Below are 27608 nucleotides of genomic sequence, written 5' to 3' on the forward strand. Positions count from 1 at the left end.
ATAATAATAAAATTATTTATTACTATAAAAAAAATAATTTTATAATTATCTTTGATATAAAATAAAAAATTAATTGATAACTTTATTTATCATTTTATCCGATCGTTGTTAGTGTAAAATTCATACCACTATTTTAAAATATTTTATAATCCTCTAAACTCTAAAAGAAAATTTATGTATTATTCATCATTTTGAATATATAGTAATATCAATAATTTCTTTGTCTTTTACCATATATTGCAGACTGAAAAGTATTTTGTGATGAATTTGTCTGTTTGATATTTTAATGAAATCGTAATAGATAACTCTGAAATATATCAGTTGTAAAGTGAATAAATTATTCTGAGAAAATAATCTTATACATATATGAATAAATAATCAAAATATCAACATGATGATATATATAATTCAATTCACTTTTATGAAAAATTTACTTTTCATTATTTAAGCTTTTATTCATTAATTTATGATATTAAAAAAAGATACTAGATAAAATGTAAATTTGTGATTTCATTTTAATTTTTTTTATATACAGAAATGATAACGAAGAAAATCGATACGAATTAGTAAAAACAGATTAAAAAATAATATTTGATATCTTATTCAACGTTTCTCCTATTTTTAACGTATTCTAGATTTTTTATATGAATAATTATACATTATAATAGTAAATGTATTACACAAAATATATTTGAAAATAAAAAAATATTTCCACAATTTAATCAAAATTAATTTATCATATCTAATATTATACCTATGACTTTATGAAAATTTAAAATCTAGAAAAATAAAAAGAAAAATCAATAAAAAAAAATATTACGATAATTTTTAGATTTTTTTTATAACAAATTAAGTTAGGAAAATAATATATGTCTCAAACTCCATTAAATTCTAATGTATGCTTAAAGAATTTAATCCATATATTACGTATATGAATATGTAATAATTATTTAATATAAATGTATTATTTAATAAAATTAAGCAAAAATAAAAATATGAATTAAAAAAATATATTTATTTATCATGATTATTATATCTTAGTTGTATTTATAAAAACTATAGAAATTATATAATATTATATATATAATATATAATAATATATAGATATTATAATATCTATATTATTATTATATTAAACTATATAATCTACAATCGCTAAAATTATACATTTAATGTAAAAATTATAAAAGTTATACTAAAAAGTTTAAAGTTTAAATATAAATGAATTCTATGGTATTACAGATATATGTATAGGAAAAAAATAATTATAAGATAAAATTTCATTATTAATGCTTCTTTTTTTAAATATTAGAGTATATTATAATATATTAAAATATATTTTATTTTGCTTTATTCAGATCAAAATCATCAAATAATTGTTAATAGACAATGAACTGATTTAGAATTGTTTAACTTAAAAAATATAATCAATAATCTATAACTTTTAAATTAAGAAAAACAGTCAACCTGACACATTTAACGCGATAGAACATTGTCTAAAATCATAATGGGCAAAGTAAAATTATTTTTATTTTTTATAACGCGAATTAGACAAAAGATAGTACTCAAAGTAGAAGTACTCAAAATAGAAGTCAAATCGAAAAAACGATAAGATCAATGATGCTTATTGAAAAATTTTGCTTCATTGAAGTAAAATTATTGCAACGACAACAGTATGCAAACAGTGAAATTGGAGCAATTATAAATTTTATCTTGTCGATTGAGGAAATTTTCCTTTACAAGGAAAATAAGATGAAGAGGAATAAGATGATCTCTCCTCCACGCAACAATATGGAAACTAATATCCGTTTGATACATTTCCTATCGATCATTTCCTATCATCTCTCATATTAAATTTCTAATTTGATTACCTTACAATCTCTTTCTTAATCCGGAGTTTATTATTACGAATTAATTGTACTGAATATCATTTATTATATTAGAAAGTGATTGTACTGAAAAGATAAAATTATAATTTCTTTAATATGAAGAATGTAAATAAATATAAATTATTGCAATATCAAAGAAATTAGCAAAATCGTTGACTTATGTTTATTGTTAAATTATTATGACTTTTATTAAAGTAATTATAAAATAATAAAATAAGAAAATCCATATGAGATATTAAGTATAAAATTTAATTAATATCATATAGTAATATCATAGAGTATTTGATAGCAATTAAAATATTATTTTAAGAATATTAATTAATTTTTTAGAAAATTTTTTTATAAATTTTAACAATATATTTTTGAAATTGATTTTGAAATATATTAAAAGTAAATATATGTCTACGTAATTTTAAATAATATAATTTATACTTTATTCATATGAAAAAACTTACTTTTTAAATAAATAAAAGATTTTATTATATATCTTTTTTTTCAATTATCAACATTATTAATTAATACAAGCATATTTGAATAAAATATGTTAAAAGATTATATATAAATAAATATTTTTTAAAAATTATTAAATTATTATTAATTTATGTAAAATAATTCTTTTTAACTATTATTTTATTTAATTAAGAATATGTAATAATTTATTCATAATGATTTTAATTTTAAATCAAAAAATTATTCTAAATATCTATAAAAATAACTTTAAAAATTAATTATTGGAAGATGAGAATGTTATTTTTTATTTAACAAAGTCAATGCTACAATTCAAAATAGGATTTTTTCAATTCTTTATAATAAATATAATACATAAAACAATTTTGCAATCCAACATATTTGTTGGAATTGCAAAAAAATTACTTATTTCAATTACTTATTAAATATGTTATAAAAAATTCCAAATAATTTTTTTTTGTGCATATAATTAGCTTTAATTTTTGAAATATTTGCAAAAAAATTTATAATTATTTCATAAAATTTCGTATATATATATGTATATATCTGAGAAAGTATTAATGTGTAACTGTTAACTATTTATATATATAATTATATAATATATATTATATATTAAATACATCGCAATAATTGATATCCAAAAAATGTTAATATTATCATACTTAGTATCTATTCATAGAAAACTTGGGCAATATGGATTTCTATAAATAAACAATAATAATGATAAATTTGTGAAATAATTCAATATTATGAAGTATTATATAATGTAGAGTTATCAAGTCTTTTGCAACTCATGACAAAGTAGTTTTTTGATCAAATATACTTATTAATTTGTTGTGATGTTATAATTCTATTTATATGAATTTATCGAGCATGAAGTACATTCACATAATCAGGCTCTTTATATAATAAGATCACTTAATTCATTAACTGTAATTTTTTATTAATTAATAGGAATTCACATTTATATAAAAGGATTTGACGAAATATTTTCTTTTAAAAGCATAATAATAGCAAATATAAATTTAAAAACAATTTTGCATAATAATTATCTGATGTTTAATGAATTCTACTTATTTTGTATCATAAATACAATGTATATTTTTAATTATATTATATTGTAAAAACGTTTATATAAGTAAAATGATATTTGATCGTAGTTCAAATAATAGGAAATTTGCTAAAGTTCGAATAATCAAATGTAAGAAGTTTATATAAAAAAATTCATATAAATTTAATTTTAATAAATTTAATAATATATATTATATATTATATATTGAATATTATAGTTTATTGATTGTTCATAATATTTTATATATATAATTTCTATATAATTTTTTATCAAAAAAAAAATATTTGTTATATTTAATATACTTTCTATGAAAATATATTCTATATTGCATGTTCGATCAGCGGGACGGCACGTAATCAACGCTAATGCGGCTTGATTAGGCTACGCGCTTCGTGAGCAGTTTTTTTGTTAATAACTCGTTAAAAAAATCACAACGAAAATTTTTGCAAAAGAAAATGTTGTTTGAAATCAAAAATCTTCAGTTCAAGAATGTTCCCATATTTTTAGAATTATTCTGTATTAACAAAAAATAAGTGAATATTTACTTACATGAACATACGTATTCATGAAATTCTATATAACAAAAAACAATTTTTTTACAAATATCCCGAAAGTTAATATCGATTACAAAGAAAAATATATAAATAAAGAAAAGTGTATAAAAAAAAATTATTCAGAATTTTGGTCTCTATAATATTTAAAAATCATCGAAATCAAAGAAGAAATAGTTTTTTTATAACTTCATCAAATTAAAAATTCAAGAAAAATTGTTAATTAAGTTATAAAAGAAGAAAGAAAGTGTTTTTGTTTCTTTCAAATGCATTATTTTCTATTGTTTTTTTTATCATATTTTTTATCATAAGAATTTTTAAATAATTTTTCGAAAAATTTATTTACATTTTATTATACTTAGTAATAAAAGTTGAATAAATAAATATTATATATTTTTATCACAATATAAATTTATATTATTACATTAATTTATAATGTATATAATGTTTCGTATATAAATTTTTACATATTTCATTTTTGTTCCTTTATTGAAATAATAAAAATCAATTTAAATATTAATATGATTGACCTTTTAGTTATTAAAAAATTAAAAAAATATATGTGTTTAGTTATTATATTATATGTATTAGTAATAATATTTAATTATATAGTAAAAAAATTTATTATAGAAATTTTTTTTATCTCAACCTGTCGAAAACATTTATATAATAAGATTCATTATTTATAGAAATTATTTTCTTTCACATTCTTATGAAAGGATTTTATAAAACATTTTTCCAAAATTCGTAATAATATATTATAAATTTAGGAATAATTTTGCAAAAAATAATTACTTTTGATTTAATGAATTAATGTTTTATTTTATTATTCTATTAAATTATTACTACTATTTATTATTATTATTATATTATAAAGACATTCATATGTAATGGCGATAATTTAGATAGATATATGTAAATAATTAAGCATAACAAATTAAAAAATATAAAAAAATTTTCGCACATAATATTTTTGTTTTCGTTTAAGATAATATAAGAAAATTTTCTATAGATGGCATATCGAAAAAAAAAATAATTACGATTACCATAAGAAGAATTTCAAAACAGAGTTTGGCTGCCTGATTTGCAAGTTGAATCGGTCGGTGAAAACGTGAGTCTATTAGACATACAATTTGCATCCTCGATGAGTCTGAGAATCATCACGTCTAATTTGCAATGTGGTCAACACAATAAAGAATGCGATCGGTTGTTGAAACAGGACAAATAAGTTCACAAGTGTCAGTGTTGTCATTTTTTTTCTCGTTTCAGGATTCGCGATTAAGTCACCACGAAAGCGCATGTTGGAATTCCAACGGTTCTTTTTGAACGTACTCGTTGAATAAGAAAGAAACAAAACTGACAAGCTTTTAATGAAAAAGCGGTCTAATTGAAATATTCACGTTACACCGAGAGAAAGTACCTTGAGTCGTTCCAAGTTTCAGGAAAGAACCTACAGAATTTGCTATAACAAGGAATAAAGAGAAAGAAATTGACAAAATATTTGAATTAAGTTTAGTACTTTTAAGTTTAGCGCATTATTTTACAATTATGTTTGCTTTCTTTTCTATTTCGAATAGAAATTTTTTTACCAATTCAATAAAAAATAAATATTAACAATAAAATACTTTGCATAACTACTAATTTCGGTTAAATTATAATATGGATTATATATATATGTATATAAATATATTATAAGCATTTAAGTATACGCTTAACAATACAATTAGATAGTAGATAATTAAGTATCATGATTATTATACTTGGTTTATTAAAAATAATTATAATGATTATAATCATTAATCAAGTAATTAATTATTATATATTTATTATATTTATTATATATTATTATTATTTATTATTATTATTATTTATTATATATTTATTATATATTATATATCAAGTAATTAATAATATATCATAATAATTTTGCATAATTTTTGAAATATGTAATTATTAATTTATAATTTATAATTATAAAATAATATATGATTACAATGAATAATGTACATTGTAATATATTTATTACGATAATATAATCGAATTATAAAAGCATTAAAAGAATTTAATACAATTTTTCAAAAAACTGTTATATTATCTGAAATATTATATATATTCAAAAAAATTTTTCAAAAGGACAAAAAATTATTCCGTATAAGAATGAGTTTTTCTCAATTTTGAGAGTAATATCATTCAAACTCAAAAAAAAAAAAAAAAATTTATTTGTAAAACAAAACTAAAAATATAATATTTTAAAAATTTTAAATAAATAACAATAAGTTTTATGTTGTAGTAATTTGTATCTATGTAATTTTACAAGAGATACTAAAAGTAAAAATTTTAATGTTCAATTTTGCATTATCTTAGAGGTTTAAGTTGAATTTATTCAAAACTTTATTATGAAAATGGAATAAATTACATGATTTTACAATTTACTTTTAATTTATAAAATTTATAAAATAAAAAAAATCAATTCAGATCTTGATTACGACGACATATAAAACATATTTTTAAAGAAATTAATTATTAGGATATAATATGGATATTTTGTACCAAAATTAAATTATAGTATTATTAAAAATATTTACGCGAATTTCAAAATCAGAAAAGATTATTAAGCAAATTATGATATAATTCTTCGAGAAATTTTTCAATATGAAAATAAATATAAATTATTATAATTATTATAAAAGAAACAAAAAGAAAAGATAATAATAAAATATAATAATAATAAATAAAAAAATTTAAATATATTTATTATCTTGAAATACAAAAAATTTTGAAATAAAATTACTAACTATTAAATATAAACTAAGAATAGTAATTAAGAATTAATAATTGATAATTAAGAATTATATTAATTATAAATTATAATTAATAAATATAGAATGTTAAAAATAAATTATAAATATATATTTTGATAGTTAATGATCATTATAAAAAAGTTATTGTTTGTTTAATTTTTTAAAATAAAATAGAATAAAATGATCTATTTGCAAAAGATCTATGATGTATAGATCTATGATATATATATATATATATAATATTTTCATTACGAGATTCGACAAATACAGAAAGGATATATAAGCATCAATTCGTCCAATATATGTAATTTTAAAATGCAGCATAAAAAATACTTGGAAGATTCTTCCTTATCTAGGATAACCGCAAGTTTCTTCCAAAAAGGAATAACGATAAGATACAAGAAGGATAGATATCTTTTCTTTGTAAGGAAAGACCGATCATTCGTATTCGTGAGATAGAAATTTTAATTCGGCTCTCACTCTTAGTAGATCACTCTTAGTAGAACTAGAAGAGCTGACAATCCAATATAATTCGTCTATTGAGACAATGCCAGAAAATTCGTCTAATTGCCATTCAATTAACTGGAACTCTGCCCTACGTCCAACTTCTCTTGGATTACTCACTGTCTGAAAGCATTTCGTATTGTGACTCAAATAATATTATCGTTAAAATGCACATTGGATTTCATGAATTGATTGTATATGATTTTAACAGAGAAGAATGGTAGATAAGTCGATAAGTCATTTCATACTTTTACATCTTGTAATTTCATTGTTGCTCGAGTCAAATATTGCGATTTAAATTGTCTATGATAAAATATATACTATAAACTAAACTATATATACTAAAAAAAATGTAATTTATATACTGTATTAAATAAATGTTGTTAAAAATATGTGTATAATTATTAGTTTATTTAAAAAAGGACAAAATTATTGCTTAATAAAATTGAGTTTTTAATTTTTTTTATTGAACTTGATTTCTATAATAATCAAATTGATTTATTATAAAATAGTTACTATTAATTAAAAGTTCAAATACAATTCATTATAATTCAAATACATTCATATACATATAATATAAATATATATATAATCATATACATATACATATAAATTCAATACAAACTCAACATATGAATTTACTATTGTAAGTTCACTAACAATGAATTGAGTAAATTCGATATATTCTAATGATTTAAAAATCTCTTTTAGTTTTTGAGATTCAAAGAATTCTAAAATTCAGTATAATTCAATGGTTAAATAAACTCAATATATGATTTCAATTCAATGATTGGAAATTTCAAACTTCAATGATTAAATAAGTTTTGATTTTTTTTTGTGCATTCGAAATTCTTTTTTTGATTTTTCGAAGAATTATGATTTGCGAAGGAATATATAAGCAACCAATGGTAGATCCTTCTGATTATTATAATATTTCTAAATTTAATTTCTTGTTAGAGAAGATTGATTGTAGATTGAGAAGAAGTATCATAAAGTTCATCGTTCTTAGGAAAACCGATTCTCGAGTGTTCATCATAAATTTCCTATTTTCTAAATGTTGATTATTGTTGAAATTAATTCAATATAGAAAATATTATTTTAAATTTCAAGATCATATTCATCAATTTCAACAAGCTAAAGTGTAGTATATTTTTTAAAAAACATATAATCTTAAGAATCTTCTAAATACTTCTTTCAAAAATTGCAACATTATTTTAAACTCTTCATATTTTAACAATCATTAAATTCAATAAAAAATAATTAAAATTATAATTAAAAAATGATAATATTGATTTTTTAAACATCGAACATTTTCTACAAATTATTTTACATGAAATAGTTATTTAAATGATCAATTCATCATTATAATAATCCGTCTTAAGTGACAAAAGGAGATTATAGGAACGATTGAAAGGATTATTGAGTGAAAGCAATTTGAATGGGAGCTCACCATTGAGCAATGGGATAAAGGTTGAAGTTGAAGTTTCAGCAAGTCTAATGTTCTACAGTCATCAATCTAACTATTTGTTATAGTTAATTACGCCTCGAAAACTTACTTATCGTGGCCAAGTTTGTTGAGGCTAATATCTCAGTGTTTTATAATTTTTAATCGATTCGATTTTTTTCGATAATCGGTCTTTTTTATTCACCAATTTAATATATGATTTAAATTTTTCAAATGATTTAAATTTGATTTTTTTCGAGATTTAAAGATCTGTCAAAATAAGATTTATAAAATTAAAAAATTTTTCATTATAAATTAAAGCTATTAGAAAATATTTTATTTTATATGTAAATACTTTTATTTATACAAATATATATATAAAATAGAGCATATAATTATTATATAAATATAATTTTAAAATTTGTTTTTTCGGAAACTAATTGCAGATTTTTTTTAATTAAATTAGAATTAAATTAAGTTAGAACAAGAGTTAATAATATAGTGCAATAATTATTTAATTGTGATTTGATCTTCATTTTTTAAATGGAATTTAACTTTTTTGTTATTATCATTTTCGAAAAAAATCACAACTTAATTATTCACAACTTAAGAAATCTATTATCTAATAATAAACAAGAAAAAAATTTTAAAAAAATAAAAAATCATATATTGCAATGCCAAATCAATGATAATTTTATTGTATTTCTAATAGGGGAAGAGGGGGGATACATTTATTCTTAAAAAATTATAATTTTAAAATATTATTATAACTATATAACTATTATTTATTATAACTATATAAATTATAATAAAAAAATTATAAAAAATTATAATTATAAAATATAATAATTATAAAATTATTATATATATATATACATAATCCAATATAACTTTGGATTATGGAAAACAACTAGTACATCATATATGTATGTATGATGCATATACATAGGATTATATAGGATTATATAGGATATATAGGATTAATGAAAGAATTAATCCAATTGTTGTTCTTATTAATTATATTATATTATTTAATTATATTATTTAACAATTAATTTTTACTAATTTTTTAAAAATATCAAGTATTACTGCTTTTTTCATATGAAAGAAAAATACAAAATGTTATTAAAAGACAAACTTTTAAATTCTTTGCATTTATTTATCTTCTTCCATAGATGGATAATAATAAAGAATATTTTTATAGAGAAAGAATTTACACTATATATTTTTAGAATAAAAATTAAAATTATTTATACTATATATATTACGCTATATATTTTAAAATAGAATATTCCTAATTTATAAATAAATACCAATAAATTTATAATAGAAAACTAACAAAAAAATATTATAATTAATAATATAAAAAAATAAAAATTAAACTTCAAAAATTTTGTTACTTTTTGAAAATAAATTTTACAAAAATTATTTTTTTACATACTATTTGCAAAATTGTAAATATATTTTTTTTTCACTATTCAAAAATAATAATGTAATTTTGATTTTTTTGTTTCATTATAATGAGTCTGTATATCATATAAGATATCCTACAATTAGTAATATAATTAGATACAAATTGATTTTACATGCAAAAAAAATTGAAAATGCGAAATAAAATACTTTATTTTCTAAATAAATGTAATTTCAAAACTTTTTAAGTACAAATTCAAAGCTGATTAAATATTATTAGATAAATAGTATAAGCTTTGCTATATGCAAATGTAATAGATTTATTAGAAATAAATAAATAATTTTTACTTTTAAAAACTTGTTTTAAGAAAATCAAATTTGAAAATTCAATGAGTATACAAATAAATAATGACTTCTTCTGAATTATATAGATACATTCAATTTTAATTTATTCGAAATCAAAAATTTAAATAATAAAATTTTATTTTAAATATATTTATTTATATTATCATATAAAATATTTTTTTACCGTTAATTCATCTCGTAAAATAATCGGAAATTAATAATAATTCTCTTAATAATAAATTCATCCATGTTTGAAATTTTTTCAAATTTAATTCAAAATGATAAATAAGATGAATTAATTTTATTGTTTATTTTTCATTAATTTTTTCATTTTTTTAATATCCTTTTTAATTATATTATATATATATTGTTTATATTTTATTTTATAGAAAAAAATATAATTATTTAATTGATTCAAAAAGCGATTCAATACGAGGATTTTATAAATATGATTATATTAAATATCTTGATTTTTAATCAATTTATATAAATTTAATCATTTGATGATATGTTAAAAATATTTTAACATATCTTCTCTTTTAAAAATATTATTAATAATTTTTTAAAAGAATGAAGAAATCAAAACTATTATAAAATTATATAATATTTTATAATATGAATAAGAAGAATATATATATATTTATAAAATTAATAGAATTAATAAAATTTAATTTATAATTGTATTTATATTTAATTTAATTTAATTTATATTATAATATATGTTATATTATATTATAATATATGATATTGATGATATTATAATATATGATAATGAAACATAATTTTATAACAAATAAAAATATTTTTTTAATATTCATCTATTTTTTATAAATTATAATATTTCTGTTTTTTAATATAATGTATTAAATAAATATTAACAGAATTACATACATATGTAACAAAATAAATTCCTTTATTGATACATAATAAAAATCAAAATAAATATTTATTTTATAAATAATAAATCTTTTAGAAAATTTAAAAAAAAAGTCATATATATATCATATATTATGACAAGTAAACATTAAACATGTTTCCATTAGAGATTTAATTATAGTTGAATTTCTATTACAAGATTTAATTGTAGTTGACTATATTTAATTAAATATGTGTGAAAATGTAAAGTGAGTTTCATTATATATCGTTGAAAACTACATATAAAACATTTAGAGAAAAGCAAATAAATAGAAATTTCTGAGTTGAATATTTGCTTTTGAGAAATTATCACAAGTATTGAAGTTTTTCATTTTGATCTTCCTATATTCTCGAGTCAATTTGAATCTGAATAAAAATTGGATATTTTTATAAATTTATTATTCAATGCATATAAAATTTATCACTTTCGGTTAATAATTCATAAAAATAATAATCCAATAAATTTTGGATACAAGATGTTAATTTATAGAACATCTCTTTTTTTTTTAATTTATATTAGATAAAGTGAAGATAGATGATACAGAGTACGAATGAGACAGAATACGACAATGAAGAGAAAATTGTTTAAATTGTTTATATTTTAATAAGCTTCTAATTGTTTTTTTTTTAACTATAAATATCAACATTTTGCGTTTTTGATAATATTTAAATCAACAAAATTTTCATATTTAGTAAATTAATCAATTTTTTATTGGCGATATATATATATTCCATTATAATGTCGTATGTAATATATTTGTACAATATTATATATATCCAAAAAATGAAAAATCGAAAATAATAAATCGAAAAAAATGTATTTTTAATTTTTAATTTTAAGAATATTTTTAGGATATCTTGTTTTAATTGTACACATTGAAAAATTACCAAATATTACATATAAAACGTAATTTAACGCAAAAAATTGGATCAATTTTCAAAATAAGTAAAAACAATATATACTAAAGAAAAGAATAAAAAATTATTTCTAATTTTGAAAATATTAATTTTTCGATTCATATTTATTTTTTTCATTTAGTAAATATATACTACTTATTATTTTTTTATATCTTATTTTATGTATTATTTCTGACAAAAAAATTTTGATTAAATGCAATATGAAATTTATTAAAAATAATTATAGTTTTTAAGATGTAAAATATTATGGCGTAATTATTAATATTATATATAAATAGTGATATAAGTTAAATGCAAAAAAATAGTAATAAATAAATAATAATTTAAATTATATTTTTTCATTAAGAATAAAAAAGTTAAATTTTAAAGTTAAATTGAATTAATTAATTAATTAATTAAATTGAATTAATTGTCAACACATAAAAATTATGGACATGTAAAAGTTATAAAATATACATATATTGGATAGGAAATATTTTTAAAAAATTGATTATTTTTTTTTGTAAATAATTATTTTTTATAATAATAATTCTTTTTTCTAGATTTTTCTGATCAAATATTTTTTTTAAATATTATTTTGTTTCTTGTCTATGTTTTTCTTCATAATTTCTAGAAATTTAAATTATTATTGCAATTAATATATATATCATATCAACTCAATATTTTATGTTAAATATTTTATTATGTTTCGTTTATGTTTTATTTAGATTTAGATCATTTTACACTTTCAAAAATATAGTTTTATTATTATTATATATAATTTATTTTTATAAAATTTAAATTGCATTTGATCAAAAGTTTTTTACTAATATCATATTATATCTAATTTAAATCAAATATTCTTTTTTTTCTTTTGAAATCTGATATTGCTTTTTATCTTTGATATTTTCCATAATCTATAATTCTGAATAATTTCTATTACAAGTCATCTCGTTTCATGTAAAATACAATCCTCACAGTCTGTTCTCTTAAAGTTACCGAATGAAAATTATCCACGACAGAAGGTACAAGCAAAAGTTTCTTTCTCCATGTGACGCCTCCCGACACAAGGAATAACGACAGAGCCCAAGGTATTAAAGACGAAACTTCTTTTCTGCATTTATACGACATTAGACGAGTTTCGCATAATGGTTTCGCTTGTCTGGCATGCATAATGTCCATCAGTGACGAAGGATCCGTGTGCACGATTGCGACAAGCTAGAAAGATGGACGTCGTTAAATCAAACCGATGTTATCTCTTCTCGATTATTCTCTTTCAATTCTATCTCCTCGAAAATCCTTCGATGATCATCGAGAACAAGAGGGCATGTTATGGATCGCACTTTCATTGGAAATTAATTTTGTGAATGAATTTATATATTCGTTAACATTTGGACTTGATTATATTTTTATTTTAGAATTTTTATTTTAGAAATATCAACGATTGGGATGAATAAAAATATAAAAAATTTTTCCAATTTTTATAAGAAATTGTATAAATTTATACAACGATTTTGTATATTATTTAATTGTAAGTTTTTGTCTCTAATTTTTGATATTAGATCAACAAAATAAATAAAATAGAAATAATAGGATCACAAGATTATTAAGTACTAGAAAAAATTCTTAAGGATTTATAATAAATTATGAATATTACGTTATAAATTGATTATTATATAAACGACAATATTTAAATTGATATTTGAATAATAATTTAAATTTTTCATTTTTAATATACATATAGCTTGTAATTTGAATTTTTATAAGATTATAATTTTTATTTTATTTTATTTATTCTGTTTCGCTATGAAAACTTCTCTCTTTCTTTATTTCACATAAACTTATTTTAATTCGAATTATTACTTATTTTATCATAACTCAAATTTAGAATAATTTAATCATAGAAAATTTATGTTTATCTCTATTATTATTACTCTAAATATTTCAATAATCAAATAATATATTACATATTCAGTAATCATCTCAAATGTCTGAAAAAGATGTCATTTGCAAATTATTGAAATTTTTTAAATCTAATCTTCAAATTATTTTCATTCTATAAATTTATTTTATTCTTAAAATTTCGATAAGATGAAATTTACATAACTCAGAATTTTAATTTTTTCTCTTAGAAGTGAAGAAGTTATCGAGTTGTATTCTTATGATTCACAAAAGACATTTAAACATTCGTAATAAAATTGTTAATAATAAAAATGTATATTAGATTTGTTTTGAAAATATTATTGTAATTATTATACAAATATTAAGATTATATATTACAAGAAAAAATTTTTTTTACGATATATTATTCTAAGAGAGCGAAACAAGATCTTCAAAATTTAAACGCTTTTTTCATTTTTTTAAATATTACTTTATAATATTACAAATAAAAAAAAGTTTTACAAATGTAATTTAGTTTTACAATTTAATTTTAAATATTTTGTATATATAAAATTTTAGATTTTAATACGCTAATATCTATTTTATAAGGAATATTACATGAAATAATGAAATTATATTAAATATGAAAAAATGTTGAAATTTAAGGGATAGATTTCATTTTTTCAAAGAAATTTTCGTCAAAAAATAATGTTTCTACTATGTTCTATTATGTTTTACATACAAATGTTTTACATGTAAAATTTCATTAAAATTAGATGATTTTTAAATTAAGTGAAATTTCCTCAAAGATATATTTTTGTGAGTTATTGTATATTCGTCATTAATAACGACTCATAATTATCATCATCAAAAACTGCAATTAATTTCCGGATAACCTTTTGTTAATATGGAAAGTATCTCTCCTTTCAGAGAAGTATATTGAACGTTGTTTCGAGACCTACGACTCAGAAGTAGACAAGGGACGCTCGTGAGAAACGTTGAAGTCAAGAAAAATCGAGACAATCGCAGTAATTGCAGGAAGTGAACACGGCATGTTGTCAGATCAGACAATGGTATCGCGAAGTTCGCGAAAATAGGAGAATAAGTATCGTTAAAAAGATGTTTCCATGCTATAGAATGATTTTTAACTATGAGATAGATTTGATAAGTAAAGTAATCTGATTTTATTATTTGTAACTTAAATAATAAAAATATTTAAAATTTTTTGTTATATATATATAATTTATATAAATTATTTGTTTTATATAATTTGCAAATTATATATTTATATAATTTTATATAATTTTAATTATATATTTATATAATTTTATATAATTTTAATTATATATTTTTAATTATTTATATAATTTTTATAATATTATAAAATATTATAATATAAAAAATTATTTGAGAATGATTTTTTTAATTAAGTTCGAAAAATTATTATTTTGCTTTTGTTTAAAAGTCATTTCTTGAAAACAGAAATAGAAAATTAATTAAAATAATTTATTCCCACGAAATTATTATATTATTTTTGTATAATATAATTCAAATAAAATTTTTTTTACTTTTAAAATAAAATTAATAAATATTAATTTTCATTTCTATCATTTGAATATGAAATTGCAATCCGCTATAATCTTTTATTTTTCAACAAGAAAAATAAATAAAGCAAACTGATAAAATCAATGAAATAGATAAAATATGAATGAATATAAGTTTTTGATATTAATTACCGCAATTTTTGTTTGATTCTTTTAAACATACATCTTTATATGTCAAAGAAAGACAGAGATAATCTGTTATTATTTTAAATACAGAAAAATAAATAAGCATAACTTTTATAGTTAAAAAGTAAGAGAAACACTTTTATTTGTCGATATAAAAATAATAAATAACAACATTTAATCCATTTACAATTATTGAATCATATAAAATCAATAATAAAAATTATATATTAGATTTTTTTGTTAACATTTACATATAAAAATTTAAACATTAAAATATTTAAAAATTATATATATTATATACATTATTACTATATATATTATATATATTAGATTATATTATTTTATATTTGTATTATACATAATACAAATATATATATATATATTATTATATAAAATATATTACTATTTAATATATATATTATTTTATAAATACTAATATATTAATATACTAAAAGATAGATTATTATCAATTACATTAAATATTATTAATTACTATATAAAAATAATATGTATTAATCTATTATTATGTTGTACTACATGTATATCAATCAATTTTATAAATCCAAATATTTTAACGAATGGAAAAATAAGAATAGAGTAATATTTTTTAATGCTATTTATACATTCCATTGAAATAATTAAAAAATGCATTTATTACTTTATCATCAATAAATGCTTCTAATATTAAAAATAAGATTTTTCTTTTTGAGACATTATTTGAAGACATTATTTTGAGACATTTAATGAAATTAATTTACATATTTCTATAGTTTTTTTAACGATAAACAGATTTTTTATTTTCTTTTTTATAAAAATTATTAATTTCTTTATAAAATTGTTGATTTTCAATAAATCATCTACAGTCATTTCATACATTAATCTTTTCAAAATTATTTATTGGATGAAAAATCATTTGAACGAAAATTCTCTAAATATTTTTATATGCATTTCTTTTTCAATATTTTTTTCAGTATTTTTAAAAAATAAATTCATGTAAGAAAATCATACAGTTATCTTTATTGTTTATAATCATTCATGAAATTTTATTTTTTTATTATAAATTTTGTTAAAATTTTATATGTATGTATGATAATAATTATTTCTTCTTTAATATAATTACACAATCAATAAACAAGATATAAGAAATGTATTAAATATAATTTATCAAATATAAAAAAATCTTGAAGAAATATTGCATTTGTATTAACATAACAATATAGAATCTCATCTATTTAAAATATATTCTTCAATGTAACTATTTTTATTTATGAACTATTTTCATTTATATATTAATTTTAATATACCTTTAATATCATCTTTATATATCAATATTTTTGTATTATATTTTATCTCAATGCACTAAAATTTGGCTTTTCTATATATTTATTTATTTAATTGTTTTCTTAATATTTTACATGCATCAAACTACTATATTTATAAATTAATTAAACATCCGAATGGATTTTTCCTTAATAATTCTTGTTCAAAAATCTAATAGAAAGACATAAACGACATTCAGATAAAATTCTTAAATTTTAACTTCAGCTTTTTTTCCATATTTCATTTTATTCATATCTCGTTTATCTTTTTGTAAGGATTATCGTGATATTTTTAATGTTTCCAGATTTTAAAATATTCAATTAATAATAACATGGTGAGTAAAAATCATATTTCTATAATACTTTATAAATTTGATACGCAATATATTTAAAGTTATACGTTATTTTATAGAAAAAACTATAAGTTCTAACTAAAAGCTGTTTTATTTCATTTTTTAAAACTATATTTTTTTTATTATAAAAAATTTATCAAATTTTTATTAATATATATTTAAAAGATTAATAATAATTATATATAATAAAAACGAGTAATAATTAATTTTAATATCAACATTTTAAAATTAGTAATATAATAAACATAAAAGTAAAATTTATAATATAGAAAAAGCTTTCATAAAATTTTTAATAAAATTATTTTATTATAAAAATCATAATTTATTTTTATTACCAATCTAATAATGATAACAATAAATAAATATTTTCGATTTTTTCCTGATAGATATTTTCTTTTACTCGAAATGTTCAATATATTTTAAAAATAGTTTCAAAAAACATTGTACAAATATTCAGAGATCACATAAATTTAAAGTTCGAAGTTTTTATCAATTTCAAAAAAATTAATTTAATCTCAAATTTTATCATAAATAAATGAAAAAAATAAGCAACCAAACATTTTATTCAACGCTTTTTATGATAATGCTTTCATTTATAATAATTTCTATTATTATTTGTATATTTAAAATAATTAATAAAATTAAAAAATTAATATTTGTTTTATATATCTTTATTTTATAATTTTATAAAATAATTAATATAATCTTTATATATATCTTTATTTTATAATAAATGATAATTATATAAAAAAACATAAATTTAATGATTTCGATGATTTTGAATTACTATTATTCCTTTATATTATAGAGGATAAAACTTTAAATAACTTTTTATTATTATATTTATAATCATAATATAATCATAAATATATCATAATTTATAATCATCGGTCTTGATTTTTAAAATATTTGGAAGAGTTGCTAGTATTATTATATTATATATTATAATTTTATCTATACACATATGTTCATGATCATGTGTGCAACCGCTATTTATCTATCTATTTAAAAATAATATCATGAAACAAATAGACATATAACTAAGTCATAAAACATTTTATTCATGGATTTTAAAATATTTTAAACCTAATCCTACTGAGTTTAGAGATTTTGCGCAGGAAATCATTAGTATTTAATACTTATTTATTCATAGATTGGTATCCAATTTTGATATTCCAGAAATATCCAAAGTTTGGATTAAAATCGATGAGTATATTCTCTTAAATAAATAATTATTAAATATTTAAATTATTGTGATTGTTTTTAAATATATGAAAATTCACTATTTTACTATCAATATTATAAATAATTTAATTTATAAATAATTTAATTTATAAACATTTTTAATTTTATAATTTTTTAGTTTAAATGATTTTAAAAATATCAAAGAATATAATAATAATTTAAAATCTATTATTTATTATTTATTATTTTTTTATTACAATAATAAAATTTATTAATAATTCTGATATTCATAAAATAAGATTAAAATATCATTTTTATTATTTTTATAATTCTATAATTACATTTAATAATAATTTATAATTCTAATTACATTTAAAAAAAATATTCTATCATTATGATTTAAAAAATGTTAATATTTAAATTTTTTTTATATAAAATATTTAGATTTTTTTGTATAAAATACAAGATTAAATATTTCAACGAAATTCATAAAAAATATTAATAAGAAATTAATATTATAATAAGAAATTAATAATAATATAAAAGTATAAACTATAAAAAAAACTAAATATCTTTAAATACTATACGTATTAGATATTTTAAAAGCATAAATCCATCATAAAATCGTTTTCAATAGAGAATATCTTGAAAATCACAAAACATTTTTCACATTATAATGAAATTTGAATAAATAACTGAAAAAAAATCGAACAAGAAACAGAAATAAAGAAATTTTGTTAACCACAAGAAAATGCTAGCTTTTTATATTATTTTCGAATTATATGTAATGAATAAATATTTGCAATATATTTTACTAAAATTCTTTTCTAAAATAATTTATCTTTTTAAAATAAATTTTCTACTTTTTTAATTACTACCTTGATTTTAAAATTATAAAATTTTTATGATATTTCATATAGGCGCAATTATAATTCCTCTATATAATAAAAGAAATATACGATACATTTATGATAGAAATTTCTTATTAAAGGTCATTATTGTTTCATACAATCGTATTATAATGATAATTCGAATACTATCATAGTTGGAAGTTAAATCATAAAGAAATTGTAATTTTTTTCTTGATCAAATTTTCTATCGTGAGCATGTACCTTCCATTTCTTAATTATACTTAATTATACTATTTTATTTTCTAGATATTATCACGGATTAGAATCGTTCCGAAAACTTCCACCTTCCTTTTTTATTTAAAACTTTTTATCCGTATTCTGTCTGAACTTTCGATTAATGTCGTACGTATTCCTTCTTTGCAATTTTATTTTACATTTTTTTTCTTAAATATCTACAATTGCAATTTTATGAAATTTGATAAATGCACAGTTTTTTTTATATTAATCAATGTTTTCGTGTTGACATTTTTTCTTAGAGATGTTGAATAATTCCTGGAATTTTCTACAAATTAAAAAAAAAATTATTAATATAATTATATATAAAATTTAATTTATTTGAAATTTATAAAATAAAAAATAATTAAAAGATATGTAGATTTTTCAAATAAAAAGTGTAAATATATATTTTATGTTTTAATATATTTTCATAAATTAGTTAATGTTCTTTTTGTATTTAATATATTTTCGTAATTAGTTAATCTATCTATATTACTCTGCATATTCTAACAATATTGAAAAAAGGAAATGAAACAAAAAATAAAGAGAATGATACAAAATTAATTTAAATTTGATATTATCTTGATCATAAAAATATTAGAATTTGTAATGATAAAATAAAATATACATATATAAAAATTATATTTTTCTTAGTCAATTATATTTTAATAATTCATTAATATATAGTTCAATTATTAGTGATATAAATCATAGATAATATTAAGATTTTATTTGAATCTCAAAAATATATTTATAACTTTATAAATGAATAAATTTCTGACTATTTATATATATAAATATATATGTAATATATATAATATTAACATATATACATCTTTTTTCAGATAATCCAAAGATCAATAGATCCAGAGATCAAATCAAAAACAAAAATTAATATACAAAAAATCAGCTACAATTTTTTATAATTTAATAAATGAATTTATATTTTAATAGAAAAAATAAAATATAGATGGAGCGAGAGTCGAAAATAGTTTCGTTTTCGTCGCATTATTTCACTTTGTCTTCACTTCATTTCATAAAATGCAAACTTAAATTTATTGAGATGTTGCACAATTTTAAAATTATTTATCACAAATTTTATTTTATTCTGTTAAAACATTCTAAATATTTTCATTTCTTTATTATCCAATTTTACTTTAATTAATTTGTATGTGAAGTTTGAAATTAAATAATAATTTTTGATTTAATCTTTTTCAAATAAATTGAAGAAAAGAATTAATATCTTCTCTTTAAATTTGCTAATGATCAATTTCAAACATACAATTTGATGTGTATTACGAATTTTAATTTTGAGTTAAATCTTATTATTCTATTATCATAAGTATTTTTATCTAAAATTGAAATATTTCGCAAGATGAAACAATATATATCTATAATAAATTTATTCAGCAAATTTAATCAAATTTATAATTAATCCTCATACCTAAAGTAATTGATTTGTAATTCATATTCAATTCACATTCACATTCTGAAAATTATTGCAAAAAATGTTGAGAATGGATAAGTCTAGAAGTTCATTGAAATAGAACAATATATATTTTCACATTAATAACTAGAATATCACAATATTCTCGATAACAAGAATGGTAATTTTTGAAAAGAATGATAATGCCTGAGAAAAGTAACAAAGTAAAGGAAGAAAGAGAGTGGGATGAGAAAGAAGACACGCGGTCTATAGGAAAACGTGGGGTCACTCTTATCGCCGTTTCCATACGCACGTAGGGAAAATGGTCGCCTTATCTAGTATTTCCATGAATAATTTAGAGAACTTCCCTGTTGAAAACTTCTCTCGCAGCCTTCTCGTTTCATCGTTCCGACCTTTTCGTGCGTTCGACCCTCTCATGAGAGAACTATCGTTGGGCGGAAAAGAGAGCACAGAAAAAAATACTAGTTGAAATCAATGCAACGAACAGAGATCGAGAAAGGAACATAGAAAGTTGTTTTCAACGAAAATAGAATTAAATTTTAATTTTCTTTTTTGATTTGATTACATGATTCACAAATAAACGTTTCGTATAATTATACTCATAAACGAGCATTTAAATTATATATTCATATTAATGAACACTTCCTGAAATAAACTTGAGTTAAAGCATCATTAAGAAATAATATCAAAAAAAATTTCAAGAAGCATATGTTTTCGATTTATATGAAATTTGAAAGAGAAAAAAAAAAGACGTAATACATTCTAAATCTAGAATTTTAACTTAATTTTAACTAATTTTAATTTATTAATTTTAAAAATATTAATAAAAAATACAAAATATATTGAATATGTATTTGCAACTACGATAATCATCATTTCTCAACTATTGTATAAACATGATATAACGAACAAATAAATATTAGTATATTTACAAATTATTAATATTTATTTTTTAGTCCTATTTATCTATCCATAGCAAGGTTGAATATTTCTTTGAATCCGCGAAATACAAAAATAAAATACAGATAATTAGAAATATAATCTGATAGAAATGATTTTATATGAAAAGTTGAAAACTTTTTAATATAATTATAACTGCTTATTAAATAAAAATAAAAATGAATGTATAATATAATGAATTAAATATGATATAGAAGTAAAATATTATAGAATAAATTATTTTTATTTAAAAATTAGTAAAATTAATTTTCGAAAATAAATTCGAAAATTCGTCCTTTACATGATTTTTTCAATTTTTTTAAAATAAAGATTTAAATAATGAATGAAATGAAAAGATTTAAATTTTATTCTATATTTTATGTTTATTTTTACGTATAATAATTATCTATCTATAGTTCATTTATATCCATATATATCCTATATCAAACATTAGCTAATTTCACTTGTATTTGAAAATTTTTTAAACCTTTTTTATCCAAAAGTAAAATTTTAAATGAGAAAATATTATTTTTTTACGATATATATAATAAATAATTTATATTCATATAAAAAATTTTTGGACGATCAAAATTAATTTTTTTTTATTATATAATATTTTATTATATAACATATATGTTAGAAAAATAATCTTAAAAAGAAATCTCAAAATTGATAAAAAATATTTCTATTATATGTGAATATACTTACCAGCTTTAAATGATAGTCACATATTAATACATATAATATTAGGGACATACATACACAAGAAAAATTCAATAGTATCAAAAGTTTTTTGCGAATAACTCGAAAATTAAAATCACTGGTTCACTGATTATGTTTAAAAAAGAAAGTTGCTTAAAATGAAGCAAAAATAAAATATTACTATAATATTGTATAAACATTTTTATTTTTATTTTTATTCATATATTTTAAGTTTTCATAAATAATTTTTTTTTTAAGAAAGATCCCAAATCTTTAATATCTCTTCTCGACAAATTAAATATTTCATAGTAATTTTTTTGTATGAATTTTTTTTTACGTTTAAATTGTTTTAATATTGAAAAATATTTGAAAATTAAATAAGTAATAAATAAGTAAAAATATATAAAAATTTTCAATATTGATCTTTATAATTAATATATTATAATAATATCTTTTTATAAATTTTGATATCTTTAAATATTGTAAATACATTTATTGTTTGGAATATTGTCTTTCATTTAAGATTTGTAACATTGTAATTAGTTCTTATAAGTTTTTCAAAGTTTCAAAATCTTAATCTAAAAGATTAATCTATAAGATTAAGTTATTAAAATATTATAGAACTTAATTTATTTATTCTAACATCAAGAGTCTTAAAAACTGGATCTTATATCTTAACTAATTTCCTAAACTTCGTAAATATAAACTTTGTTAGATGATTGAAAAGCAAATATGATAGCCTTCTAAATTCAGGTTTTTAAAGGTTGAATGTTAAAGCTATAAGAAATTTGAACTTTACATGATATTTATTATGATCACAATTGAGTTAGATTTGTAGAATAACTTATTGTTATATATAAAATTGATAGAAAATGAAAAAACTATTTTTTAGCAGAATAATTCCTTTATTTTTATTTAAATATAATTTAAATATAATTAAATATAATTTTCTGTATTTCACGTTTTTTTATTATTTATAATGTTCAATAAATTCATACGTACTTGCGAAACTCTATTATAAAAATTATAATAAAATTATAATAAATTTCATTAGCTTATTGATATTTCCATTGATGTAACATTGCAGAAGTTAAGCGAAAAAACATAGAAGAGTACAAACGAAGTTGGACCGATATAACTGAATTTTTTTCTCATAATTTTTTAAAAAATAATATTATAAGATATGATGATTTTGTAATATATATATATATATATATAATTATATAATATATATAATATATTTTCTTAATTATTGGACATTAAATACAGAAATTAAACAATAATATTTCCCCTTTTTGATTTTCATTATTATTTATATATTTATTATTATATATTATTATTATTATTATTATATATTATATATCATTTATTATTTATTGATAATTATATTATTTATTCATAAATATATTTATATATCACTGTGTGTTGATGTTCAAGTAAAAATATCAATTATTTGAAATCAAAAGAGGATATGATAAATTTTCTTTAATTACATTATGCATTACATTATATGAGATTATACAAAATTAGTCTCTTATTTTTGTAAACATTTTATAAATTTTATTTTATATGATCAAATTTTATATTACAGATTAAATTAATATTTTTTAAATAAAATTTACTATTTGAAAACAAGTATAAATAAAATGAATTTTGATTTTTTATTTTTTATTAATTGTCAAAGAGAATATAAAAATTCAAGGAATATAAATAAATTAACATTTTGTTCGAAAATTCTAATAAAAGTGATTAATTACAATAAAAACAATATAAACGTGATTTTAAACATTTCATTAAAAAAAATAATTTTTTTTATTACATCATATTAAAATGATACGAAATGTTTATATTTTCCAATAAATTTTTACGTCACGAATTTTAATATAATATTTAAATTTATTTAATATCTCAGAGATACTATTAATATTCTATTATATATAATATTCTATTATAAAAATTAAAAAGATTGTATCATAAATTTATTATATAAAAATAATCAAATACTAAATATTCTCATGAGTGAAATTTCTTGAATATCGCATTTTGTAAATATACAATGAATTTATTCAGCACAAAAGTTTCATTTGCCAAAACAAGAAGATTTAAACGATTTTCTTGAAATACGAATTTTTCATGACATTTTTGACAAATGTTGTTGACAAATGTGAATTTCAATTTCTGCATTTTCCAATAATCGTCATAGAAATTTCATTTCACAGTCAAACGTAATAAATATCCACCTAATATTAAAAAATAGTTGCGATGAAACTGACACTAATGAAACTCGATCCTATATTATGATGCCAATAATTTTATCATTTTATTTTGCTATTCGTCAAATAAATTTTACTAATAATATACTACGTCGACTTTTAATCGACTTATTTAATACCAATATAATTAAAATTGACAAATGATAATATCTTTCAATAATATTTCAATTCGTTTCTAAAAAAATAAATATTATATAAATTTTAGTATAATATATATTATAAATAGAAATAAATAGTGTATATAAAATTTTGTAATAATAAAAAAATAAGCATTTATTTAGATAAAAAAAATATTTATGAATAAAAATTGAAATTATTAGAACGAGAAATTAAAATTTTTATTTTATATAAATGGAAGTTATTTTTTCATTCTCAATAGAATATATTTTTTCTCAATATTAATTTAAAATAAAAAATTAATTATTTTTCCATTAAAAAAATCATATATATAATAATAATTATTAAAAAAATATTTGAAATAATATTTTTATATTAATACTTGATTAATATTATTTAATATTATTAAATAATAATAATATTTAACGAAAGTAAAATAATATTTAATAAAAGTTATAATTATTGTAAAAATACATAAAATAATATCGCTACAATAATTGTATTATAAATTTTCATATTTTTTTTTATATAAATTATTTTATTTTTCAAGATTTTAATGTCACTTACCCAGCATGAAGGAACATATAAAATGCAAACCTCCAGAGTTCGAGACGTTTGTCCGGTCTGTAAATGAAAACGCTGTCGATTGGTACTGGCCCTGAAGGATTCACTTCTCCCATCGCCACTGTATAATATGTGAAGAAACCCAGCTGTAATAAAAAATTAATTAATATTATCAATAAATTTTCATGATTTTATAAACTAATAACTAATATAAATGATAATAAAAAAAATGAAAATAAATAATTTTATAAAAATTTTTATAAAATTCTATTAACTAGACATGTTTATTAACTAGATATGTTTTTAACCAGACAAATTTTAGTTCAAAAATATGTATCCAATGATTTGTATTTTAAATAATATAATTTTAAATATAAATATAATTTAAATATAATTTTAAATAATTAAAAAATTAATAAAGAGAAATTTTTATTTTTTATAGTAGTTTATTTATAATAATTCTTATTTTTTATAGTAGTTTATTTATAAACTATATTTATAAATATATTTATAAAGTTTTAATAATAGTATGAAAATTTTTAATTTATTGTATTATAATTTAATTTATGATTTATAATTTCTAATAAAAAATAAGAACAAAAAATATAAATGTCATTTCAAATGTTTTGTATTGTTTTTTTGAAATAAGTTAATTTCAAGAATATAGAGATTTCTCTAATTAAGAAATTTTCAAGTCTCTAACTAAGAAATTAAATATATTTTTAAATTAAATGCGTTATTAATTTTCAAAGTTTCATGAATAAAGTAATGTATTTTATTACATGGAAGAAATAATAGATTTTTTTATTTTTAAATTCATTCATAATTTTTTCAAATTATTCCACCATTATAGAATATGATTTTATAAAAAGTTAAGTTAGTTTATAAAACTAACTCAATGAAGTATTTATATATATAGTTATCTTAATGTTTTCAATATTTCCTCTTTTTAAGAAAATGAAAACAATCTTTTATTTTTTTGATATTATTTCAATTTTATTTTTGTTATAGTTTCATATTATATATATAGTAGTAATATTAAAAATATTATATATATATTTTTTATTTTTTTTTTTATTTATTATTTTCATGTTTCAAAATTTATTGCAAAACTTCTTTCAAGTTAGGAAATATTTCAAACTTCTATAAATGCAAATGATATTTTTCTATTTTACCTTCTCTAAATATATTATGGAAAATGCTTTAAAGCAAAATATCTTCATTTGTTTTTTAAAATATATATTCTTAGTTTTCAATACAAAGAAATATCCATAAAAAAATATTGTAGGAATGTAAAATTTCACGGCCATTATATAAACCACGGAATTTTATAATGATTTATTGTTGATGTTGCAAAAGATATGTATTAGTTCGGCCACTTCTTTTTGCCTTACATATAGGCAAAAGAAACACAGTGTTATTCAAACACAGTGTATTTTTCAAGTATTTATTTTGTGATTCAAAAATTTTATTAAAATAAAAATCTATTCTTATCTATTTCTACATACATATAAGTTTATTCGACTAGAGACTCAGTTATGTTATTTCTTGATTTTCAAGATATATTATAATAAAAAAAATTGTATATTAAAAGAAAGAAAGAATAAGAATGATGAATGATTATAAATCGAATCTTTTGTAATAAATCTAGATATCTTACTGAAGATTATAAGTT

At 17.7% G+C, this 27608-nt stretch overlaps 1 protein-coding gene across 4 annotated transcripts in view; it reads right to left on the reverse strand.

Annotated features, from left to right (window-relative positions):
• Positions 1-27608, reverse strand: part of LOC108001549 (protein rhomboid) — a 273352-nt gene that overhangs the window by 40428 nt on the left and 205316 nt on the right. For all 4 annotated transcript variants that reach the window (XM_062081488.1, XM_062081489.1, XM_062081485.1 and 1 more), the window contains one exon: positions 25937-26079. In XM_062081488.1, coding sequence (XP_061937472.1) covers positions 25937-26079 — 143 coding nt within the window. The remainder of the gene's footprint in view (positions 1-25936; positions 26080-27608) is intronic.

The sequence above is a fragment of the Apis cerana genome, linkage group LG11 (assembly GCF_029169275.1).
Source record: "Apis cerana isolate GH-2021 linkage group LG11, AcerK_1.0, whole genome shotgun sequence".
Taxonomy (NCBI): Eukaryota; Metazoa; Arthropoda; class Insecta; order Hymenoptera; family Apidae; genus Apis; species Apis cerana.